General features: G+C 37.2%; 1 protein-coding gene across 3 annotated transcripts; it reads right to left on the minus strand.

Moving 5' to 3' along the window:
• Positions 1-73: 73 nt before the first annotated feature.
• On the minus strand, positions 74-19,879 carry LOC132635449 (histone acetyltransferase GCN5). Of its 3 annotated transcripts, XM_060351850.1 has the most exons (13): positions 19,220-19,872; positions 18,546-18,610; positions 18,373-18,453; positions 16,488-16,559; positions 14,685-14,853; positions 11,807-11,850; positions 11,465-11,564; positions 10,613-10,681; positions 6,254-6,308; positions 5,875-5,981; positions 2,559-2,652; positions 529-670; positions 74-454 (listed from the first exon to the last, which is right to left on the minus strand). In XM_060351850.1, the coding sequence occupies exons 1-13, from the start codon at positions 19,754-19,756 to the stop codon at positions 391-393; spliced, it is 1,599 nt and encodes a 532-aa protein (XP_060207833.1). In that variant the 5' UTR covers positions 19,757-19,872; the 3' UTR covers positions 74-390. The 3 variants fall into 3 exon arrangements, with proteins under 3 accessions (XP_060207833.1, XP_060207841.1, XP_060207850.1); XM_060351858.1 differs by lacking the exons at positions 74-454; positions 2,559-2,652 and having other exon boundaries at positions 531-670; positions 19,220-19,879; XM_060351867.1 differs by lacking the exons at positions 74-454; positions 529-670; positions 2,559-2,652 and adding an exon at positions 2,665-4,184 and having other exon boundaries at positions 19,220-19,879.
• Positions 19,880-21,640: the final 1,761 nt, after the last annotated feature.

Raw genomic sequence — 21,640 nt, forward strand, 5'->3', positions numbered from 1 at the left:
GAAGTGCCTATCTGCTGCTTCGATCTCAAAAGTCAACTTGGATACGACGGTTGCTAACCAAACAAGTCACACATCCCTAATTGCTTTCACAATTTAACACCATTAACACTAATACAAGTATGCCTGTCAGTGACAGCTTTTACAACAAAAAAAAACATGTACTACCTTGGGGTTAGTATAAGATTACTGGAGTACCACCAGCCACTGGGACACAACTAGTGCAAACTCACAAATAAAATAACTATTATACATCTACTTAGTGTACAAATTATACAAATATCCTCACCCCACCCCGGGATCTATAATGATACGATAAGGCATCAGTTATGACGAGATTCAAGTGCAGTCACTTCAACCAGAATCAACCTAAATAGCTAATTAACGAACTTCCTACTGAATCTTGATGCTAGATTGCAGACCAGCTTGGACTTTGTTTGAGAAATGTGATTCAAGCCTGTACATATGATCATAAAAATCAAAATGGGAAAAAGGAAAGATATTTGGAGCACTAAAGAGAAATACACTTGCCTGGTTGCACATTTGTAGTAAATGGTCTCGGGAGAGTTGTAGGTGCGAGCATTAGCAAACATCCTTCTCACATCCGCCACAAACATATCAAATGTCACATAATATAACTCCGACTCAACCCGCTTCGACATTGTTTTTAAATCTGCATGGTACATAACCATAACAAAATGTAACAACTTAATGATCAATGAAAATAAAAGAGGGGTCCAGAGAGGAAAAGAGCATTTATATTTGAATCTTGATGTAGAAAGATAATAAGCCAATGGAAGATTGCATGGGACAATCAGACGCCCATTTGTCCAAATCAAACCAAAATGAAACAAACGGCTCATGAACTCTTCAGACATCAGGAAGTTGTAGGATATACAGATTTAGATTCGGCAGGGTCACCCCTCAGACGATCTACCTCGGATACTATGTTCTACTAGGGGAAATGTGGCGTCTTGGAAAAGTAAGAAACAAAATGTGGTGGAAAAATCGAATGTTGAGGCAAAAATATCGGGCTATCGCAATGGCTACATGTGAACTCATATTGACCAAGCAACTACTGAAGGAGTTAAAATTTGGGGAAATTAAACAAATGGAATTTGTGTGTGATAATGAGGTTGCTCTTCACATTACATCGAAGCCAGTGTTTCACGAGAGGACCAAACACATAAAGATTGATTTGTCTGAGAAGGTATTCTCAAGAGACATTGTCACAAAGATCGCGCGGTCACACGATCAGGTTGCCGACATATTCACCAAGTAGCCGGTCCCAGAACAAGTTATATGCAATCTCGGTACATATAATTTGTATGCACCAGCTTGAGGGGGGAGTGTTAGAATCCTTGTAAATATTCTAGAATACATGTACATAAAGTAGGTGGCTTCCTATTGCAATTAGGTAATAATTTCATTTACTTTTTAGAACATGTAAATGTAGTTATTTAAACCCCAATAACTTAAGTGAATAATCAAGCAAGTTCTTGCTTATTTTCCTTCCGCTTCACAGAAAGAAGAAAAGAAAAGGGAATTTCACATCAGGCAAGAAGTCAATCAAGATCAGCCAGTGGCTAGAATAAGTTTCAATGTATTCAGGAGGTACATAGATAGGAAAGAGATTTATGCTTGTAGTTTGTCTTTTTCTTTTAACTGTATTGCGTAATTTGGATATTATTTACTGCAACGAATATGACGATATCAGCTCTATTGATAGGCTGTGAGCCTTCTTAGTTTGTTTATATAAAGCTGAAGCACAGCAAAAATCAAGTTGTGCGTGTGCAGGCAGCGCATACAGAAGCTTACTAGGACAAAGGCAGGGTTCATGCATAATACCATACCCTCAAAGACAATTACTTTCCATATAAGAGACGGCAAGAAGCAATTTCGATAGTAGGAGCATTCGTCCAGAATCAAACATGCAGCCTCCAGAGTGTGTCAAAATACATGCCCATGAGCGTTCCAAGAATAATGACACGGTATCATATTTTAAGGATAAATGGGAGATAAAATAAAATGATTAATCATCATATCCTCAATGATGACACAAATGTCATCAGCTTTTCAAAATATGACGGATTGAATCGAGGAGAAAAAGAAACAATAACCTACATTTTACATTGTCAAGTAGCTAAGGAAGAATGGAATATGCATTAGGTGTATGTACAATGAACTCGGGAACAGTCAGATATGTGCCCAAGAACTATTGGCCTGGAAGAATTGCAGCATACACGAGAGAAAAAAAACTGCACTTGCATCATATGGCAAATACAAGAGGTTCTAAAGGAATGTTGAACTCGACTATAGATTGGAAAACAGTTGTTTGAGAGAAATATATTTGTCGAGAAAACAAGATGTAATCCGTATGAAAGACCATCTAGCGAGCTCATTAGAGCTTTATCTTTTAAATTCATGTCGCAACTGCTTGGTGCTTCGAAATTGAGATATACAATTAAATTTTACAAATAAAAAAAAGAAGAGGAAATTCAACAAAATTTTAAGTAGATTGTCAACAACCACCAGTGGAACAAAAATCAAATATCAATTACCTATTGGATCTTTGATGATGTCATAATAATCGGGAACATCCCGTGCATCAACAGGTTCTTTGAACGGCCAAGAATCAGGATGGTCATGCATTATCTGCTCAGGAGGGGAAAAGACTCAATAAAGATGTGCCCATTTAAATAGAGAAGCAGTGAATTAAACCCAGCGCTAGCTGGCCCTAGTGCAGCAAAAGCTTTAATAAAGCAAGCTAGCACTCAACCAACTATGCTCAATTTCAAACTAGTTGAGGCTCGCGATATGAACGGTCTATATATTCCACTACATTCGGGCCCATTACCTCCCCCAATAGTAAGTATTTTTTAAATTAAAGTACAGCTGTCTAAAGCTGGAGGTTCTCTAAATCTCACACTTATTTCTTCCTGAACCTAATGTAAATGATACAGAAACAAAGCTTTGATCCCAACAAGTTGGTAACACTTATATGGATCCTTCACTTCCAATCTGTTTTATTTAAAGCTAAGCCTTTATAGATTTCATTAGTTTGTAGGTCTTTTGACATGTCCCTGTATGTGATTAGGCGGCCTCGTATTGTTTCAACACCTTCAATAAGCACAATGTCTAACTACAGACTGGTGCAACTAGATATCTACATCGGACATGGACAAACCATTTCGTGCGATCGTATCTCATTTTGAACTCCATATGCTGAACTTGTATTCTCTAGTTAATATGCATTTTTTTTTAATTTTGTCCAACCTTGTGTGACCACACATCTATTTCCACAACACTCTACTTGTCAATGCATTGAGCCTTAGACGCCTAGCATTCAACCCTTGTATAACTTTATGGTTTCGGTACTTCTAATCTACTAAACACTTATCCAAGTTCAGCCTAGGTCAACATTCATGTTAAAGAGACCGGCAGCTCGAAGGGGATTGCTTAGTAAAACTATGAAAAGGAAAAAGATGAAGAGAGATAAATATTGCTGAAAATAAATCGTAAAGGGTTAACATACAAGAGAGCTCCTTATATGTGAGGTATGAGCAACACAATATAGTTAATTATTTTTATGACGGTGGTGCCCGGGGACCAACTTGCGTGCACCTCAACTGTTCCATGTACCTGCTACCTCCTACCAACACCGGGTGACTTCGCCCACAACTCGGGCAGATAAGAAGAAATCACCTAGTGTTGTTTAGTTATTGTTAATTATTCTCCAGAATAACACAATTATCAAGAATACTACAATATGCTTAATAAATCTATTGACTTTCAATGCCTCCCTCAACTCAAAGTGGTGAAGCAACTGAATGGTGCTTATTTAAACAAGAAATACTGAAGAAACTAGAATAGTACACATCTCTTGAATAGTACCGCTGTAACACAACAATCATGAGCAAGGAAAGCAGTGCTAGATTCTGTTCTCAGAATAGTGACTGATAATTGCACGGCAAAAGAAATTGCTTTTTATAGCTAAACATGGGAAGGAAGGGATCCTTAACCACATAAGAGGTTCAGTAACACAAAATTCCAGGATATCATCAGCATAGTTGAATTGTTGGCTGAAGAGTAACTGAAACAGTTGCTGAGAGCAATTAAAACTTCAGGAATTGTTTGCTGCAAGTGTAACTGAAAGAGTTGCTGGAATAATTATAGCAAATTTAAACCTGAGGAAAAAAACAACCCACAATGAAGAAAAAGAAGAGAAGAAAAACTTCTCCTACCACTGACAAACCATTCAACGTTTAGATGAGACCTCAATGTTTAGACACTGAAATCATGAAGAAAAGCAGAACAAATTATTTTGCAACAGTGAAAAAGTTCTATATCAGATGAGTACTCAATACCCAAACCCGAACTCTGATATCATTAATAGAAAGAGAGATAGAAGATGAAGTCTTGGAGAATGTCTTGATTAATATTCTATGCTGGAATAGTGGCTGGTAATCACAAGTGTTTTCAGAATAATCACCGAAAAGAGGCAGAGTGTCGGAAGGTTCCCGGGAAAAAAAAAAGAGAGGTGCTGCAAAAATGATTGCCAAAAAGAAACAAGAATTCCAAACTTATGAAAAGAAAGAAAATTTAGCCTAGGCCACCTAATATAGGCAGAAGATACTTAAGTATGGGATTCTTTTGTTTATGTCCCTTCGCAAACTTAATTATGGGATTCTTTTGTTTATGTCCCTTCGGAAACTTAATTACAGGCAGTAGCCCAAATATACAAAACTTATACACTAATATGTATATTATGCGTATAGTATATGTATATCATATGTACAGTATATGTATATTTAAGTCTAACTATACACTTTGTGCCATGTCAGCACCTCGTGTCTAATCAGTGTTTTCAAAGCCAGGAGTGCAAACAACCAACAAGGGCCCTAGGGCATTAAGCCAGCGCACACTTCATTGAAGTGAAGCACAATTTTAGAAGAATATCTAAATGAACATGGCATAAATAAAGAAAATAACTAAACAAACAAGAACTCAACTAAAATAACATCTACCAGCATATCTTTCAATTTAAGAAGTAAGGAGCTGATAACCCTCCCTAGGACAAGCAAAATCGAAACCAAATTGTGATCCCAGGAATTAATAAAGAATTCAGATTAATAAACATCAAATAAAAAGTTCCCTCCTTTTCTTTTTCTTCTAAAATAATTGTTTTTTAAAATTTTAAAAAATGCGCTTCACGCTTGTTTGACTGAAGCAGTCGCTACTTCAACCTCGCTTGCCTCACACTGAAGACGAGCTATACCCTCACTTTGCTTTGCTTCGTCCCTTAAATACTTTCAACAAAATTGTGTCTAATAGGCACATTTTGCGCAGACGTCTGGTACTTAATAGGTAATGAAATTAGAAGAGGTGTCTAGACATTCATTCGTACAAGTTTAGGAGATTGTCTATGCATTCAGCCGTAAAGATATCTTAAACAACATTTTTTATGATGCTTTTCACTTTCAAGAAAACCTACAACAATTACTTGATTCTTCTTTTAGCCTCCAGATAATGATGTTAGCTAATTGCTAGTTAGGGTAGCGTATCAATCAGAATTTATATGAATGCCTTGTGGATTCATTCAAGAATAATTGCATTATTGTCAATATGAGTAAGTGTCCATTCACGTTAGGACCAGAGGCCGTTAAGAATGCAGTTGCATGTAGGTTTCTTGTCAAAATCTACATTAGGTTGATGTTTCATATACTTCAAATAAGTACTCCGCTTTGTTTAGTCTCTTACTAATGATTTAAAACCAATAGGCATTAAAATGTTTATCAGACCCAACAGAGTTGCTTCAGGTAGATATTCAATCAAGATGTATGAAGGCAACAAAAAAGGAAAAAACAAGAGATTTACTTTCAGGAGTGAGCGCATGAATGCAGTCAAGGACTTCTGATCTGACAAGGAGTTCACTGTTTTAAACCGAGAATGACCATATTGATCAGGAGTCCATCCAGCATCCCCTATTAAGATGTCAAAAGCAAATTCACATCAGATTCTAAGACTGTTTGGAGCACAAAAAGAATACAGCCTAAGGCAAGTTATAGGAACTCAGATCATGCTTATGGAGAGCAGAGTTCAGAAATTCTACTCTTACACGAGAAATCGAAACTAAAAAAGGGCAGCCCATTGCTCAAAGCATCACGCGTTAGACAGCCTACTCTAATGCAAGCATTAGTGGTTGCTTCCACGGCTCAATATAAAGAACAAGGAAATATGGATATAAAGAACTTACTCAAGCCACGGATATCCTCAACCTTGATGGCCTTTTTAGGAATGCCAGCTTCTTTCTAAATAAGTTAGTCAATATTAGTGAACTTCAAAATCCACATAGTTTCTTCACGAGATCAGCATAACATAGTATTGCAACAGCAGATCAATCCAATTACAAAGAAAACAATGTCCATATCTGCAATCGACAAGACTTTTTAACTACCTCTCAAATAAAAGAAGACATCTTATGAGATACTTGTCTTATGTCCCGAGAAATTTTTTACATTTTCTGTTGACAAGTTAACCAGTCTAAAAGAAGCATTTTCCATTAATACATTTCATTTTGCAAACCAGAGACAAGTCCTTTATAGATTGAAATTTACAACTTGATCAAAACTAGAAAATGACAGCAAAAATATTATGATCTCTTAGAATATTAATGTATTCAGTGTCCTACATGGATAAGGATTGTATGTACTGTGTAGAATATATATATATATATATATATATATAAATAGGGTGTAGTGCGCTCAGTGTCATAATATACACTAGATACACATCATAAAAATACTTTTTCCCATGTCTTTACTTCTCACATGGTATCAAAGCAACAATGAGAAACATCCAGGACAGAACAAAAGATCAATTGTTGTGTGTCTTTCCTGTGACTCCTCAGATCTGGCTTGCGTCATTTTACTTTCTGTCAATGTTGTGCAAAAACCAACACCACCACAAGCTCCCCCACCCACGGGCGACCAAACCCCAATCAACTGCTCTGGTAAACAACCCTCCACGCACTCTCATGCGCCTCGTAGAGCTCCGACGACGCGTCTGGCACACGCACCACCACATGAAGCTCTTTCCGACTTATTTTCAAGCTATCCTTTTTCTAGTGGGTCCGTACAGTAATTCCAAGCAATCCCCTCCACTTTTATGCAGATTCCGATCGCCGAAACCCTATTCCGGCCACTCAAATATGTGTCTTGTAACATGATCATAGCCAAGGTCCTTGTCTAAGCTGGTCGTCCTCCTGTTCCGACCCCACCCGCAAGGTTTTGCTGCATAACAGCCGCAGGAACAGTGTTTTCCGCCGTTACAGTGACGTTTTACCCTTTTTTCACTGTTTTCAGCCGATTATGTACTAGATATCTCTTCGATTTAACAAGTCTTTCGCGGTTGATATTTTTGGCTCCAAACATCTGGAAATTGAAAATTCAAGTCCTATGATTGCGTCGGAACCCTTAATGGGAAGTTCAAACTATTTAGCTTGGACTTCCACGGTTGAGTTGTGGTGCAAGGGTCAACATGTTCAAGATCACTTAACGAAAAAGGTTTGTGAGGTAGATGAAAAGACCCAAGCACAGTGGGAAAAGGTTGACGATTCTTATCTCATGTGGCGATCTATTAATTCCAAGTTGATGATCTTCTTTCGTCAATTCCAGACATGTTATTCAGTTTGGGAACAGGCTCGAGCTTTGTGCACCAATCACATCTCGTTTTTATGATGTGATAGCTCAAATGACAAACTTAAAGAAACAGGAACTGGATTTGTATACTTACTTGGGACAGGTATAGGCAGTCATGGAGAAATTTGAGAGGTCGATCTCAGCCACTGACAGTGTTGAAAAACAACAGGAGCAATAACAGACGATGTTCCTAGTTCTTAAGCAATAACAGACAATGTTCGTAGTTCTTACACTTGCTGGACTTCCTAATGACCTTATTTCTGTGTGTGATCAGATTTTGGCTAGTCTTACGGTTCTTACAGTTGATAAACTATTCTCTCGATTACTTTGCCTAGTCGCGCCATCCAATTGCACAGTCGTCTCATCACCAACCATTGACTCTTGTGTCGTCGAAACAAACATCCCAATCTATGGAGAATCGACAAGGGACCATTTTGAAAGATTTCGTCCTAAGTGTAGTTATTGTAATAAGCTTAGACACACTCATAAGGTATGTTGTTCTCTGGATTGTCAACCACCCAAGAATGTTCATGTTGCTCAGACTGACACTAAAGGTAATCAGGGGTTTTCTTTATCTAAAAGAGAATACCATGAGTTCCTTCAGTAGACATCTCTACAAGTGGTCTCGGTTGCTCAGCCGAATACTTCTATTGTTGGTAATTATTTTTCTTGTGTTTCACAGTCTAATACCCTTTGGACCATGGGTCGTTGACTCAGGCGTTTCTGATCATATTTTCGATAACAAATCACTTTTGTCAAATATTGTTTATTCATAATCTCTTCCCACTGTTACTTTAGCCAATGGAATCCAAACAAAAGCACAAAAAAAACAAAAAAAACAAAAAATAGACAAGTTAACTCCTATCCTCCATCACTCTAAACTTTGTTCTTTATGTCCCTGGTTGTCCTTTTAATCTTGCATCTATCAGTCGTTTAACGCATGCCTTGAATTGTGTCATAATATTTAATGATGATTATTTTGTTATACATGACCACAGTACGGGACAGACAATTGGCTCAGGGCCCTTACCTCTCCTAATTCCTCCACAGCATGTCCAGGTATAGATCCTCCAGACTTAATTCGCATACGTTTGGGACATCCGAGCAAACTAAAGATGGTACCTAGTATATCTAGTGTGTCCGCATTAGATTGTGAATTGTGTCAACTTGGAAAACACACCTGCACTACCTTTACACGTATTGCTAAGAGTACTGTAGAGTCTGTTTTTTACATTCGTTCGTTTGAATATTTAGGCTCATAGTAGAGCCAGTTCAACCTTAGAATTTCGTTATATTGTTACTTTCATTGATGATTAATCAAGAATTCAAGATCTACTTCGATTTTCTTTATGTATTCAAGAGCTTTTGTGTAGAAATACAAAATCAATTGGTGTTTCTATTTGTACTTTTCATAGTAATAATGTCTTAGAATACTTATCCTCCTAGTTTCAACAGTTTATGACTCACCAAGGAATCTTGTCCGTACACCCCCTCAGCAGAATGGGGTGGCAGAGGCAAAACAGGCACCTCATTGACTGCTCGCACTCTTTTCATTCAATCCATGTTCCGTTGCGTTTTTGGGGTGATGCAGTTCTCACATCTTGCTATTTCATAAATCAGATGATCTCATCTTCCATTAATCATTAGATTCCTTATTCAGTATTGTTTCCTCAGTCACCTCTATACTCTTTTCCCCTCGCGTCTTTGGGAGCACATGTTATGTTCCTACCTTAGCCCTACTTGATTATTCTAGGGTTCAAAAGGGGTATTACTGCTACTCACTTGATCTTCGTCGGTACCTTAATATCAGCCGATGTCACATTTTTCTATTACATCTTCTGATTATCCCGATATCTCTGAGGTCTTACCTATACCAATCTTTTGAGGAATCTATGGTTACTTCTACATCTCCAACCACATTGCCACCACCCTGACTTATCATCGTCATCCACATCCAGCATCAGGCCTAGATGATTCATGTCCTGCACTGACCCTGCAACCGATTGCACTTCAAAAAGGTATACAATCCACTAGTAATACTAAGCCTCATCATTCCATAAAACTAAGATTCGAATCTCATGTTTTTGGGAGAAGGTTGCTCGAAATTCGCCCTATATATGGGGGTGGATTTTGTTCTTTTTTCACACAACATTATTAATATTATTGAGAGTTCTTTTCTTCACACCTTTGTGTATTGGTTACTTGAGATTTATCATACAGCCTTACCAGAACGATTCTTCTAAGAAGTAAGATTAATTCTTTGTTTGATATCTATGGTTCTTACTCGCTTAATTGAAGAAGATAATTAGTTTTATATTAATTATTGTCTTTAATTATTCAATTAGGAGTCTAAATCACTTCAATCTAAGTTCTTGAATTGAATCTGCAGCACTAATCTGCTAATTAGGTCGACTACAATCAATTAGGATTCTTAGTAATTACTTTTGAGATTTGGGATTTATTTCTCGAATTTTGCCTATCCTTAATTTCCTATCTTTAATCTTCGCATTTTCACTTACCGCGTTATTTTCTTGTTTTTCTTTCAAGTAGCCCAATCTTTATCATACTTGCTTCCTTCGCGAAGATGAGCTATTAGAAACCTCCAAGATGAGGGCTTCATTAAGAAGTTCATTACCAAAAGATGATTTGTAATTAGTTAATTCCTACATTGTCTAATAACCAATGATGAAGCATAGTGCAAATTTTATTATTTCAAACTTAAGCATCATCATAAGTTCATTAGCCAAGCTGACTTTGTCATTGCGTCATGTTTTTCCATAGACAGTCCCTTGTCCTTTGATGACTAGAACCCTCTCAAGAGATTGAATTAACAAATACAAAAGACATTAGACCAATGCAATAATGATAAATTAATATCAAGGATGGATCTTTGTTCAGAGCTAAAAAGTGCATACCTTCTGAAAATCAATTCCTTCGTAGACAATATGACAATTTGATAGCTCCTTTATCTTTTCATCAATTGCCTAATAACAAGAAAGGGAAAATACTGCAAGTCAATAGCCTCTCATTTGGGCATGAATGAAGCCTTACTCTACAATACTGTAATAAGGGCCCCGATACGACTCCGTGTAACTAGTCAATTTCTTTGTCGCATAAAAAGGGAAAATATACTCGAAACAATATAATTTATCTGCCACCTGATTAGAATAATCAGAGCCAAACTAAATTCAACATTACAGCCTGGCGCTTCTATTAAAAAAAGAAAAAGAAAAAAAGTTAACACCTTATTGCTACCAGTCCGTACAGCATATCAGGGGGAAAATGTGAGGAACTACCAAAAGCATATGGAATAATTATGGTATTGTGCATATCAGCTTATTCCCTTTTTAATTCTCTAATACCATCCATGTTACAGAGGAAGAACTGTGTTATAATCTCTCTTTTTTTAATCCATGAATTAGCCGAACCACTAACTAAACGACCCAAAGTGGTAGAGAAAATTCTCTCTCAGACAAACAACGCAATGGTACACTAACTTGTCTGAATGTCTCTACCAATCTAAAAAGAAACTATCTAAAGGTCTGTAAGTAATTCCTCCCCTATCATCCACTACTTCATCAGCAAAAGCAGGGATGTTGGAGAGGTTCATAAGCAAAACGGAGTTAGAGGTCTATAAGGGAAACAGCATAAACAATTGAAATTCAGATGACACCCTTCAACAATTTCTTATCAGAATTTTACAAGTCAAACTTATGGAAGCCTAGCCCAGTGAAAGCAAGCATCATGAAGCTAACATTTCAGTCTACCTGCCTTTGACGACGTATCATAGTAGATAAATCTGTATATGGAAGCTTTGGATCCATTTTGCATTCCATAAGGATTCCACCATCATAATCTTTAATATACCTGGATAAGAAATTAGCATAAATAGCTAAAGAAAATAAAGGTAATTCAAAACATCAAAATGAACTTTGAGCCTTTCTCTTTTTTGTTTCTTTTATTTTCTATTTTCCTTTTCTCTTTTTTTGGTTTGGGGCGGGTTAAGGAGATGGGGCGGAACAAGCTAATAGAGTACCCTAATAGAAGCATATTGAATTATGCCACAAAAATTACTTTCAGGAAATGGCATTTGCTCCATGTAAACTTACCCTTGCCAACGCTCCTTCTCTAAATAAATCTCTTTCGTGAATCCCTGCAAGCCATTGTAAGAAGTTAAATCAGTGGAAAGAAAAGACTAAAGAATGATATAGCTTCCAAACAATCAAGATAGAAGATAACAAGTAAATCCCCAGATGTTGTCCATGATTATGTTAGATAGTTAATGTACATATGTTTATACTTAGTGTCCCACTTTGGACAAGTGTGTATGTACTCATTCTATCCATGTACATTAATAGATAGAAGCACAAAGCATATTAACTACGCATTCGCATTAACTCTTTTCGCGTGCTATATTTCTCAGGCATCAGAACTTTGGTGAGAAAATTTATCGTTGCGCAACATACCAGCGACTACGAGAAGAAGAAATCAATCACTGCACAATCTTTTACAGTGACCAGCGTAAACATTCTTTTCAGTTTGTGTGCACAAAAACCAACACCATTATAAGGTCGATCAGCCTCTGGCGAGCAAAAACCCGAAAGCAGCTCCCATCACGTGTCGTCATGCGCCGCCGATAGTGACGTCTCCGGCGAAGCTTCCAATACGAGTCTGCGCGTGGAGCATTTTCTGATCACCTTCAAAGCAGGTCTCTACTCCTTAGGGTTCGGCCATTCATTCCGCACCCACCCCCCTTGCCAATTTTATCCCATTTCCGGTCACCAGAAACCAAATCCAACGTCTCCAACAGCTTTTTCCAGTGATATCTCTCTTTTCCATCATCATCTGTGTTTCGGCTGCAGCTTATACTCTCTCCTTTCAATTTGCAGTAATTTCCAGAGACTCTCCGGCCACTTTCTAACAACCAGCAGTTCTCTAACCAATTTCAAGTAAGTTTTCCAGATTTCTTGGCTATATTTTGTGATTATTTGCTAATATTTGGTACGGAATCATCCAACCATGACTTTCAGATTTGATGCTTTTAGTTCCAAAAATACGGGAAAATATATTGGAATCCTTACTTGGAAGTTCAAACTATTTGGGCTGATGCTCAATTACGTAGTCTCTGTGGCGATCCATTCATTCCGAGTTGATGCTTTGTTTCGTCAATTCCAAACATGTTATTCAGTTTGGGAAAAGGCTGCTACTTTATACACTAATGTCATATCTCGTTTGTAGGATGTGATTTCTCGGATGACAAACTTAAGGAAACAGCAGTTGGATATGTCCTATTTGGGAGAGTAAAGGCAGTCATGGAGGAATTTGAGAAGTTGATGCCAGCCACTACTAGTGTTGAAAAGCAACAGGAGCAATGACATAAGACATTTCTAGTCCTTACCCTTGCTAGACTTCCTAGTGATCTTGATTCAGTGGGCGACCAAATTCTGGCTACTCCTACAGTACTCCAGTGGGTGAACTATTCTCTTGATTGCTTCGCCTTGCTACACCATCCGGTCACCACTGAGGTCTCATCACCAACTGTTGGCTCCTCTGTTCTTGTATCTCAGACAATGAAAAATGGGACATATCAGATTATGGAGAATCGAGGAGGAGGACGTTTTGAAGAATCTCAACCAAGTGTAGTTCTTGTAACAGGATTGGACACTCTCTTAGAAAGCGAAAGGTTGTCTGTGTCAGTTGGTGTTACATGTGTAAGGAAACGGGCGAGGATGTGGACCATCTTCTCTTACATTGCAGGCTAACCATGAGGCTATGGTGGGATATGCTTAGGTGGTTTGGACTCCTTGGGCAATGCCAAAACTGTGAAAGAGTTGATGTTCAGTTGGAAGAGCGGGAGAAAGAAGAGAAGACGAAGGGCTTGGAACGTGGTCCCACTTGCTCTAATGTGGGTAGTTTGGAATGAGAGAAATATGAGAGCTTTGGAAGGTGTAGAGTCAAGTTTCTCTCAATTAAGGAGTAGTCTTCGTTCCCTTTCTTTTGGTGTGAACAGAAAGTTCCTAGTTGTATAGATGAGTGGGTGGAGTTTGTCGAGAATCATATCCTTTTGTAATTTCTTTACCTTTTGGTTTTTCCCTTGTAAATGGCTAACTTGGCCATGTTTATGAATGAAATACAAAATACATTTACTTGATTCAAAAAAAAAAAACACATTTATGTTATACTTTACATAGTCGACCACCCAAAATTTCTCATGTTGCTTAGACTCGCAATGCAGAAAATCAAGGGTTTTCTTTATCTGAAGGGAAATATAATCCTTCTGTATCAGGCAAGTAAGCAAACATCTTAAGAAGTAGCCTTTGTTGCTCAAACTGATACTCCTTTTGTTTGAAATTATGTTGTTTGTGTTTCACAATCTAATACCCTTGGACCATGAATCATTGACTCAAGCGTTTCTGATCATATTTCTGGTAATAAATCTCTGTTGTCTACTATTGTTTATTCAGAGTCTCTTCCCACTGTCACTTTAGCTAATGGATCCCAAACAAAAGCTATAGATGTTGGAGAAGCTAATGCCCTATCCTCTATCACTCTAAATTATGTTCTTAAAGGTGGAGCCAATAAGTCCTCCATTATAAATTTAACAAATAGCTCTTTTGCAGAAGTCAACTAGATAAAACTTTATCACAATTTTCTTAAATATTATGCAACAACTCGAGGATCAATTATTTATGAGCCCGTACTAATCTTCACCTGGTTCTTTTGTCCTAAAGTTCTCTTTTCAGAATAATGAGTAAAACATTGTAGGCATTGCAATAGCAATAATTGTCACACTAGATAAAGGAAATATAACATAAAAGGTGAAACGGAAACAATGAGGTAGGTAATGCCACTATTTTTAATCAGCTCCTGAATAATTTATAAGACTCATAAACAGAGTGCATTCACGTAAACATGAATTTGCTGAATTGACTGATCAAGTTTGCTGCAAATAATAATACCACACTAAAATAAGAACCAACGAAGTACCTGTTTGACAAAGTAACCAACGGCATTGTTATCAGCATATGTTAGAAAATGAGTCAGCCCATCCACATCGCGTGCATGCTGCTTTAAGTGATTCATCAGTCTGGTGCCATAACCCTTAACCTGTTCATCTGCTGTAATTGCACAAAAAGCTATCTCGCCAAACTTCTGGCTACAGCATCAACAAAAAGAATTGCATCAACAATTTATAGATAAAACAAAATGTCACAGTTGAACATAAACTACACACTTCTTCCACGTTCTTTTTTTCTTCGGGACAAGATGTAAAATCAGCATATTATGGAATTAAAATCTACTTATTACTCCATCCAAAAAAATTCTTTTAAGAACAGTTGCAAAATACTATCAATTTCTTCCAATGGGAACCCTTTTCCTTTCAATATTGAAATCATTTTGGATATTAAACTATTAAGAAGTAATAGAAACATATTTTATTGTTATAATGCTTTAAACTAATCAAAAATCACATTTAGGAGCCGTTTGGACATGAGATGAAATCATGAGATGAAATCACGAGATGAAATCATGTTTGGACATGCAATTTGGATTTCTTAAGTTGCAGTTTTTTTTATAAACATGAAAACCCCACAAGTTGTGAAAACCATAAAAAAAAAATCCAATTCTCCTACAATCTTACCAAATGAGTAAATCATAGTTCATAATAAAATTAATACGCTACTAGAAGGCCTTTCTAAAAAATACAACATCAATTGATCAAACTTTAGTTCAATAAAAAAGAAAATTTAGCATGAATAGTAATGTAACTACTCTTTAATATAATCGTCCCACATGGTAAACATGATTGATAAATATATTTTACCAACTTGCAAATTAATATTTAATACAAATGGTTAGTAAACAACAACAACAACATACCCAGTGAAATCCCACAATGTGAGGTCTAGGGAGGGTAAAGTGTACGCAGACCATACCCCTATCTCGGAAGACAGGGAGGCTGTTTCCGAAAGACCCTCGGCTCAAGAGAAATCACAACGAGAAAGGTTAGATAAGCACAAGCAGTGAAATCACAAATGGTTGGTAAACATGATTGGTAAATATATCTACCAACTTATGGGTCTTTTTTTACAAAATATAAACGTCTGGGTCAAATTTTACATTTATATTTTTTGAAATCATGATTTCAAATCCCAAATAATGCCTTTTTGGATGATTTGGGATTTCATCTCATGAGATGAAATCAGAGATGAAATCGCATGTCCAAACGCTGATTTCATCTCATGAGATGAAATCGCATGTCCAAACACCTACTTAAAACAAACTCTTGGGCCCTGTTATCTTCTTCAACTCCACCCTCAACTACGGTGCCCGGTCACATTATGACAATATATTGGTACACGGGGAATAGGAGGTACAGGCCGCACGATTAACTTGTTAGAATTCATATGAAGCATTGAGTCCAATAAGATATAAATGGACTTAACCCCACTTTATGCAACTGTCCAGTAAGTATTGCTAAGCCCTCATTTATCAAAAGAAAAAAGTACTGATCAGTCGTCTACAAAGTACTTATAAATGCAACTGGAGTAAAATAAACTGCAAATTGATGAATACGAACCCAACTCCTGAAGGAAGAGACAACATGAAAACACCTATGATGGGATGAAAAGAAGTTCAGCATTTAATTACTGTTGGTCACTTTAAGCAGCAAAATGCAAAACCATCTTTACAATCAGGAAAAACATATTCTGTTGGATGAAATGAAGCACAGAATGACTCCAGCCTCTTGCTGTATGAGTAGAATAATAAAAAGAAGAAAACAATTACCTGGCATATGGACGATATGTTATACCACCAACCACCAGATTACGTCTGATGACCATGACCGACTTATGGTTTCTGTAACAAGCAGAAATGAAAAAGAGACTTAGGAATACTTTTCAAAAACTACAAATCACGAGCTATTAGGTATGAAGAAAAGCTGTAGAAGGTGACCATGAACTTTTGCTGCTTCTCTTTTTTTTTTTTTTTTTTTTTTTTTTTTTTTGGTGATAAAGCAAAAACTTAATGAATGCAGGTCAATGACTCCCATGTCGAAATTGCATAGAAAAGAGCCTATACAGAAATATTATTCTCTATAAAGAGCAGCAATCATCTACACTAACCAGGAGTCCAGGACCGTTAGTACTCTAAAATTATACACCCGAAAGACAAGATGGCACTCTGATATGCACAAAGGAGTTCTCCACATACTTAACTTACTCCCACCTCTGACAGAATATCCTTGAATTCTTAATATAAAAAGTTATTTGTCGAAACTCTCTAACTCCTTTCTCTCCACATTGTCCATATGATTGTCAAAGGAGCGACCCCAAACTCTCCTCCTCCTCTTCCTTCCACTTTCCAAACTTCAAACAAAATCTCGCCAGTAGCCAGCACTACCACTTAATACTAAATAAGTTCCAAACTCTACTCCACAATGATGTGCCTCCTTGGAGTGAAGTCGCAGCTAATTCACGTCTTCACCAAACCTCCTATGTATCTTATGAAGTATAAGTGATTCACGTCGTCACCAAACCTCCTATGTATGTAGCACATGCATAAGATACGAGTATTCTTCCTCTTTCACATGTTCTTGGCAACAAGGATGGTCCAACACATGGCCAGCAGACCAAAAGAAGCATACTTTTCCAGGGTAGAACCAACTATCATGCGCAGAATTAAAAAGCTATAAGCGAATAGGAGAACCCACTCCACATGGTCGTAGGTCTTCTCCAATTCACATAGAATCCCCCGCTTCCTTTCTTCCTTCTAGAGTCGACCACTTCATTTTCCATCAGATCCATGCCACAAGTGCGTTCTAAGAGGTAGACATTGTATCCTTCAACACCTTCTTTGGTTTGTTGGGAAGCACCTCAGAAATTATCTGATAAACGCTTTTGTCCACACTAATAGGCCTATATTCCTTCATGTTCGTTGCTCCCCACCTTTTCAGCACAATGGTAAGGCTTCATTCATACTCACCAGCTTCTTGAAATACAACTATGGCTTCCATCATGTCTCCCTTAATTGTGATCTAACATTGTTGGAGTAAAGGCCGTGTGAATACATTTGGTGTAGGGGCCTTATCTCCAGCACAACTCTCCACTGCCTCTTACGCCTCCACTTCCCCAATAGCCCTCATTACTCCCTCTTACACCTCCACTTCCCCCATAGCCCTCATCAGTCCCTCTTTTTCTGTCCTATTTGATTGAACACTATATCCCCATCTCAGGTTTCCGACTCACCTCCTCCCCATACAAATGTTCATAAAATACACAACGGCTCCTTTTACCTTTTCAACTGCTGCATTCACCTCCATTGACTCTATAAGTTCCTACTCTAATTTTCTATTGCTACGTTATGAAAAGATTTAAGTATTTGAGTCTCGTGTTTCAACCACAACTCTGTCGATTTTTCTCTCCAGTTGATCTTTGGAGCTATTGCTTCTGTCGCTTACTCCCTCTCTTTTTCCTTTCCTCTAACACCTTCACTCCTCCTGCTCTCTCCACCTCCTCGTAGCACTAGATTGATACATATTTTAATTTTTCATGATGAAGAGAAAATTGACAATGAGCATTCACATATATCATTATTTACAAAACACAACCTGAGCCACGTCAAGATAAATAAAAAAAATCTAAATACTAAAAGAACATTTCAAGATTCACACCTGTCCATCACAAGACGAACAATATATTCCTTAGGCATGTTCGGGAGTTGCCTTGCAAATATATTCTTCAATCCTATTAACCTGGAAAGAACATTTAGCAATTATTGGTAGCCTAATAAATGGCCTGCGTAAACATTACGTAACATTTAACAACATAAGATAAATATAAATACCAAATCATATGATCATCAACACCATCGTTTGAAACACATACAAACTTGAGCCTTCCTGATTCCTCCTGAAAAATGTTAAAATTTACTTTGATAGTAGATGAATGGGAAAAAGTCTACAAATAAAGATTTAGAATGTCCTGGCGACCCATATCCAAAAACTTTGGTGCCCAAGTTTAGGGTTTTAGTTACTTATTCATAATAAACAGCTAAAACAGAATGCATCCTTTGCATTCTATCTGCTCAATGTGTCCTATAGAAAATGGCAGGCATCACTTCACAATTCAACAAACAGGACATAGAAGCTACTGAAAGATTATTTTCTGGATCATTTACCTGTGTTTGAAAAATATTTTACTTAAATAATGCTCCCTCCATCTCAATTTCCAATTTATATGACATTCTTTCCTTTTTAGTCAGTCCCAACACCTTTCTATATTTAAAAATAATTTAACTCTAAAATTCTCATTTTACCATTAATGAAATGATTTTTAGCCACAAAAATTCTTTGGCTTAGTTTAGACCACAAGATTCAAAAAGTCTTACATTCTTTCTGAAATTTCATAGCCGGTCAAACATTGGGACAGAATAGGGTTGGAGGGAGTGCATTTTTCAGAAAACATTTTCAGTCATAATAAACACAACAGAATTGGAAAATGAAGTGTGAAAAGTATTACCTCTCTCTTTAAGGTCTCTTCCCTTGCAGTATAAGCACCACTAGTCTGTAAATTGTCAGTAAAAATATTCTTCATACTCTCCTCCTTGACCACCGCCCCTCCTGTAACAGTAGCACTAGCTGCTGTAGGTGTGGCAACATTACCCTCTTTCACTACCTCCTCAATCTTCACCGCTTCACTCTTAATCTTACTATGACTATTCCTCCTCCCACTACTAGTATTCTCCAACCTCGACGCAGTGAAATTCCTCATAGCATCATAATTATCTTCCTCCTCATCATCACCAACCACCTCTTCCGAATCATCTTCGGAATCCGAATCAGCACCGCCACCACGGGCACTGATGCTCTCTAGGTCATCGTTAGAGGTGAGAGCACCGTCACGCGTGTCGGAGAAGGAAGAAGGGAAAGGAGGCGCGTGCTCATCAGATGCAGCCATCTTGCGTTTGTGGATGGAAGAAGTTGCTGAGGCAGAAGCAGAATGTGAAGGTGATGGAGACTGTGAACTCCGAGATCGACCCGTCAACTGACCCTCCATTTCAAACTATGATGATTCTAACAAATTTTGAAATTAACGGAGTAGGCTTTCTGCTTGAATTATTAAGCTTTAAAAAGAAAATGACTTTTCTTCTGTATATTTATAAAGGAGGGAGGAACACAGCAGTCCCTGCCCTGTACCCTTGGATTTTCAAATTGTATCCGCTGTGAATATTCGTACCAAAAGTTATATAATTTGTACACGTTATTCAGTAATTTTTATATCTCATCATGTAGATATATGTCATAATACTTAATATTTATTCCCTTCTCATATATATACATATTTTCTTCTATATATTTATAAAGGAGGGACGAACACAGCAGTCCCTGCCCTGTACCCATGGATTTTCAAATTGTACCCGCGGTGAATATTTGTGCCAAAAGCTATATAATTGTACACTTTATTCAACAATTTTTATATCCCACCACATACATATATGTCATAATACTTAATATTTATTCTCTTCTCATATATATACATATGCACTTCAAATTTAATTCTCCATCATATATAATAAGTGTCAAGGAGGGACGAACACAGCAGTCCCTCCTTGTACCCACCGCTTTTCAAATTGTATCCACAGTGAATATTTATACCAAAAGTTATATAACTTGTACACTTTATTCAACAATTTTTATATCCCACATAGACATATGTCATAATACTTAATATTTATTCTCTTCTCATGTTCTCATGTATAGACATATGCACTTCAAATTTAATTCTCCGTCATATTTATTTGCTCTGTGCACTTTTACTTGTTCACTTTTGACTTTTCGTGTTCTAGCTGAATATGTTATATCCCGTATTTTTGAACGTCAGATTATTTGTAAGCTGAGGTGGGGCCCACACATCAAAAAAAATTTTTGAACATGTGACAAGCTATATGAATCACATATGTAAAGTTAAACACAACTCATGAAGGACACTTGGGCCAAATCAAAGTGGAAGCCCTCCAAACGAATATTTTTAAGAAAACGTTTCCGGGTGACCTGACTTGGAGGGGCAAAAACGGTATTATAAGTTTGGAATTTGGAAAAATACCAAGAGATAGAAGTTATAGATAATTGAATTAGCTTTCCAACCATAGGTCGAGGGTTCCCAGGTGACGTCGGTACAAGGAGATATGAACGTTTTAAGGTCGAAAGGTCAGTGAGCTAGGCCCAACTCGGGACCAACCGAGTTGGCCCAAAAAAATAAAATGAAAATTTAGGCCCAATGTTTAAGGGGTGGCCGGCCAAGTGAGGCCCAACCCATGGCTTTAATGAATATTTCCATGTGCTAATTAATTATAAATGGTCATTATCTAATAGAATTTTCAAGAAGCAAAGAAAGAAGAGAAAGGAGAAAAACCAAGAGCAAACATAAGAGCCATTTCGGGTTGGCCATAGAAAAATCACCCTAAAAAAATCTTGACTCTAAAATTATTTTCTTGTTGAATTCCTCCTAAATTAAGTGTCCTCTACAACTTGGTGCAATTGTTTGGGAGAATAGAGCACTTGTTCCATCAATCTCACACTTGGGTTAAGTGAAGAAGTTGAAGAGAAAAGGTAAGAATTTATCCCTCCTTACTATGTTATGAAGGTTGGTTTATGTTGTAGTATATGGAAATGAGTAGAAATTATGGAAATAAGAAAGTTTGCAAAGTGGGGGTGTATGTATGGAGCTAGCCGTGTGTGTATATATGTTGTATACATATGGTGAGTTGAATTTTATGTTGTATTTTAGTTGTGGTTATGGTGGAATTTATATTGGAAATGAAAGTTGAATGAATTTGGTTGAAGTTGGAAATATAGGTGTTGGCCGTGTGGTACATGGAAATTGAAATGGAAATGAATTAATGTTGTTTAATATGTTAGTTGTGTTGTTGTGATCCTTGCA

The sequence above is a fragment of the Lycium barbarum genome, chromosome 1 (genome assembly GCF_019175385.1).
Source record: "Lycium barbarum isolate Lr01 chromosome 1, ASM1917538v2, whole genome shotgun sequence".
Classification (NCBI taxonomy): Eukaryota; Viridiplantae; Streptophyta; class Magnoliopsida; order Solanales; family Solanaceae; genus Lycium; species Lycium barbarum.

Coding starts and splice junctions, on each gene's coding strand:
- LOC132635449 (XM_060351850.1), bottom strand. CDS start 19,756: ATGGAGGGTCAGTTGACGGGTCGATCTCGGAGTTCACAGTCTCCATCA. Junction 18,611..19,219: donor AAGAGACCTTAAAGAGAGAG/GTAATACTTTTC, acceptor AACATTTTTCAG/GAGGAATCAGGAAGGCTCAA. Junction 14,854..16,487: donor ACATATCGTCCATATGCCAG/GTAATTGTTTTC, acceptor TTGATGCTGTAG/CCAGAAGTTTGGCGAGATAG.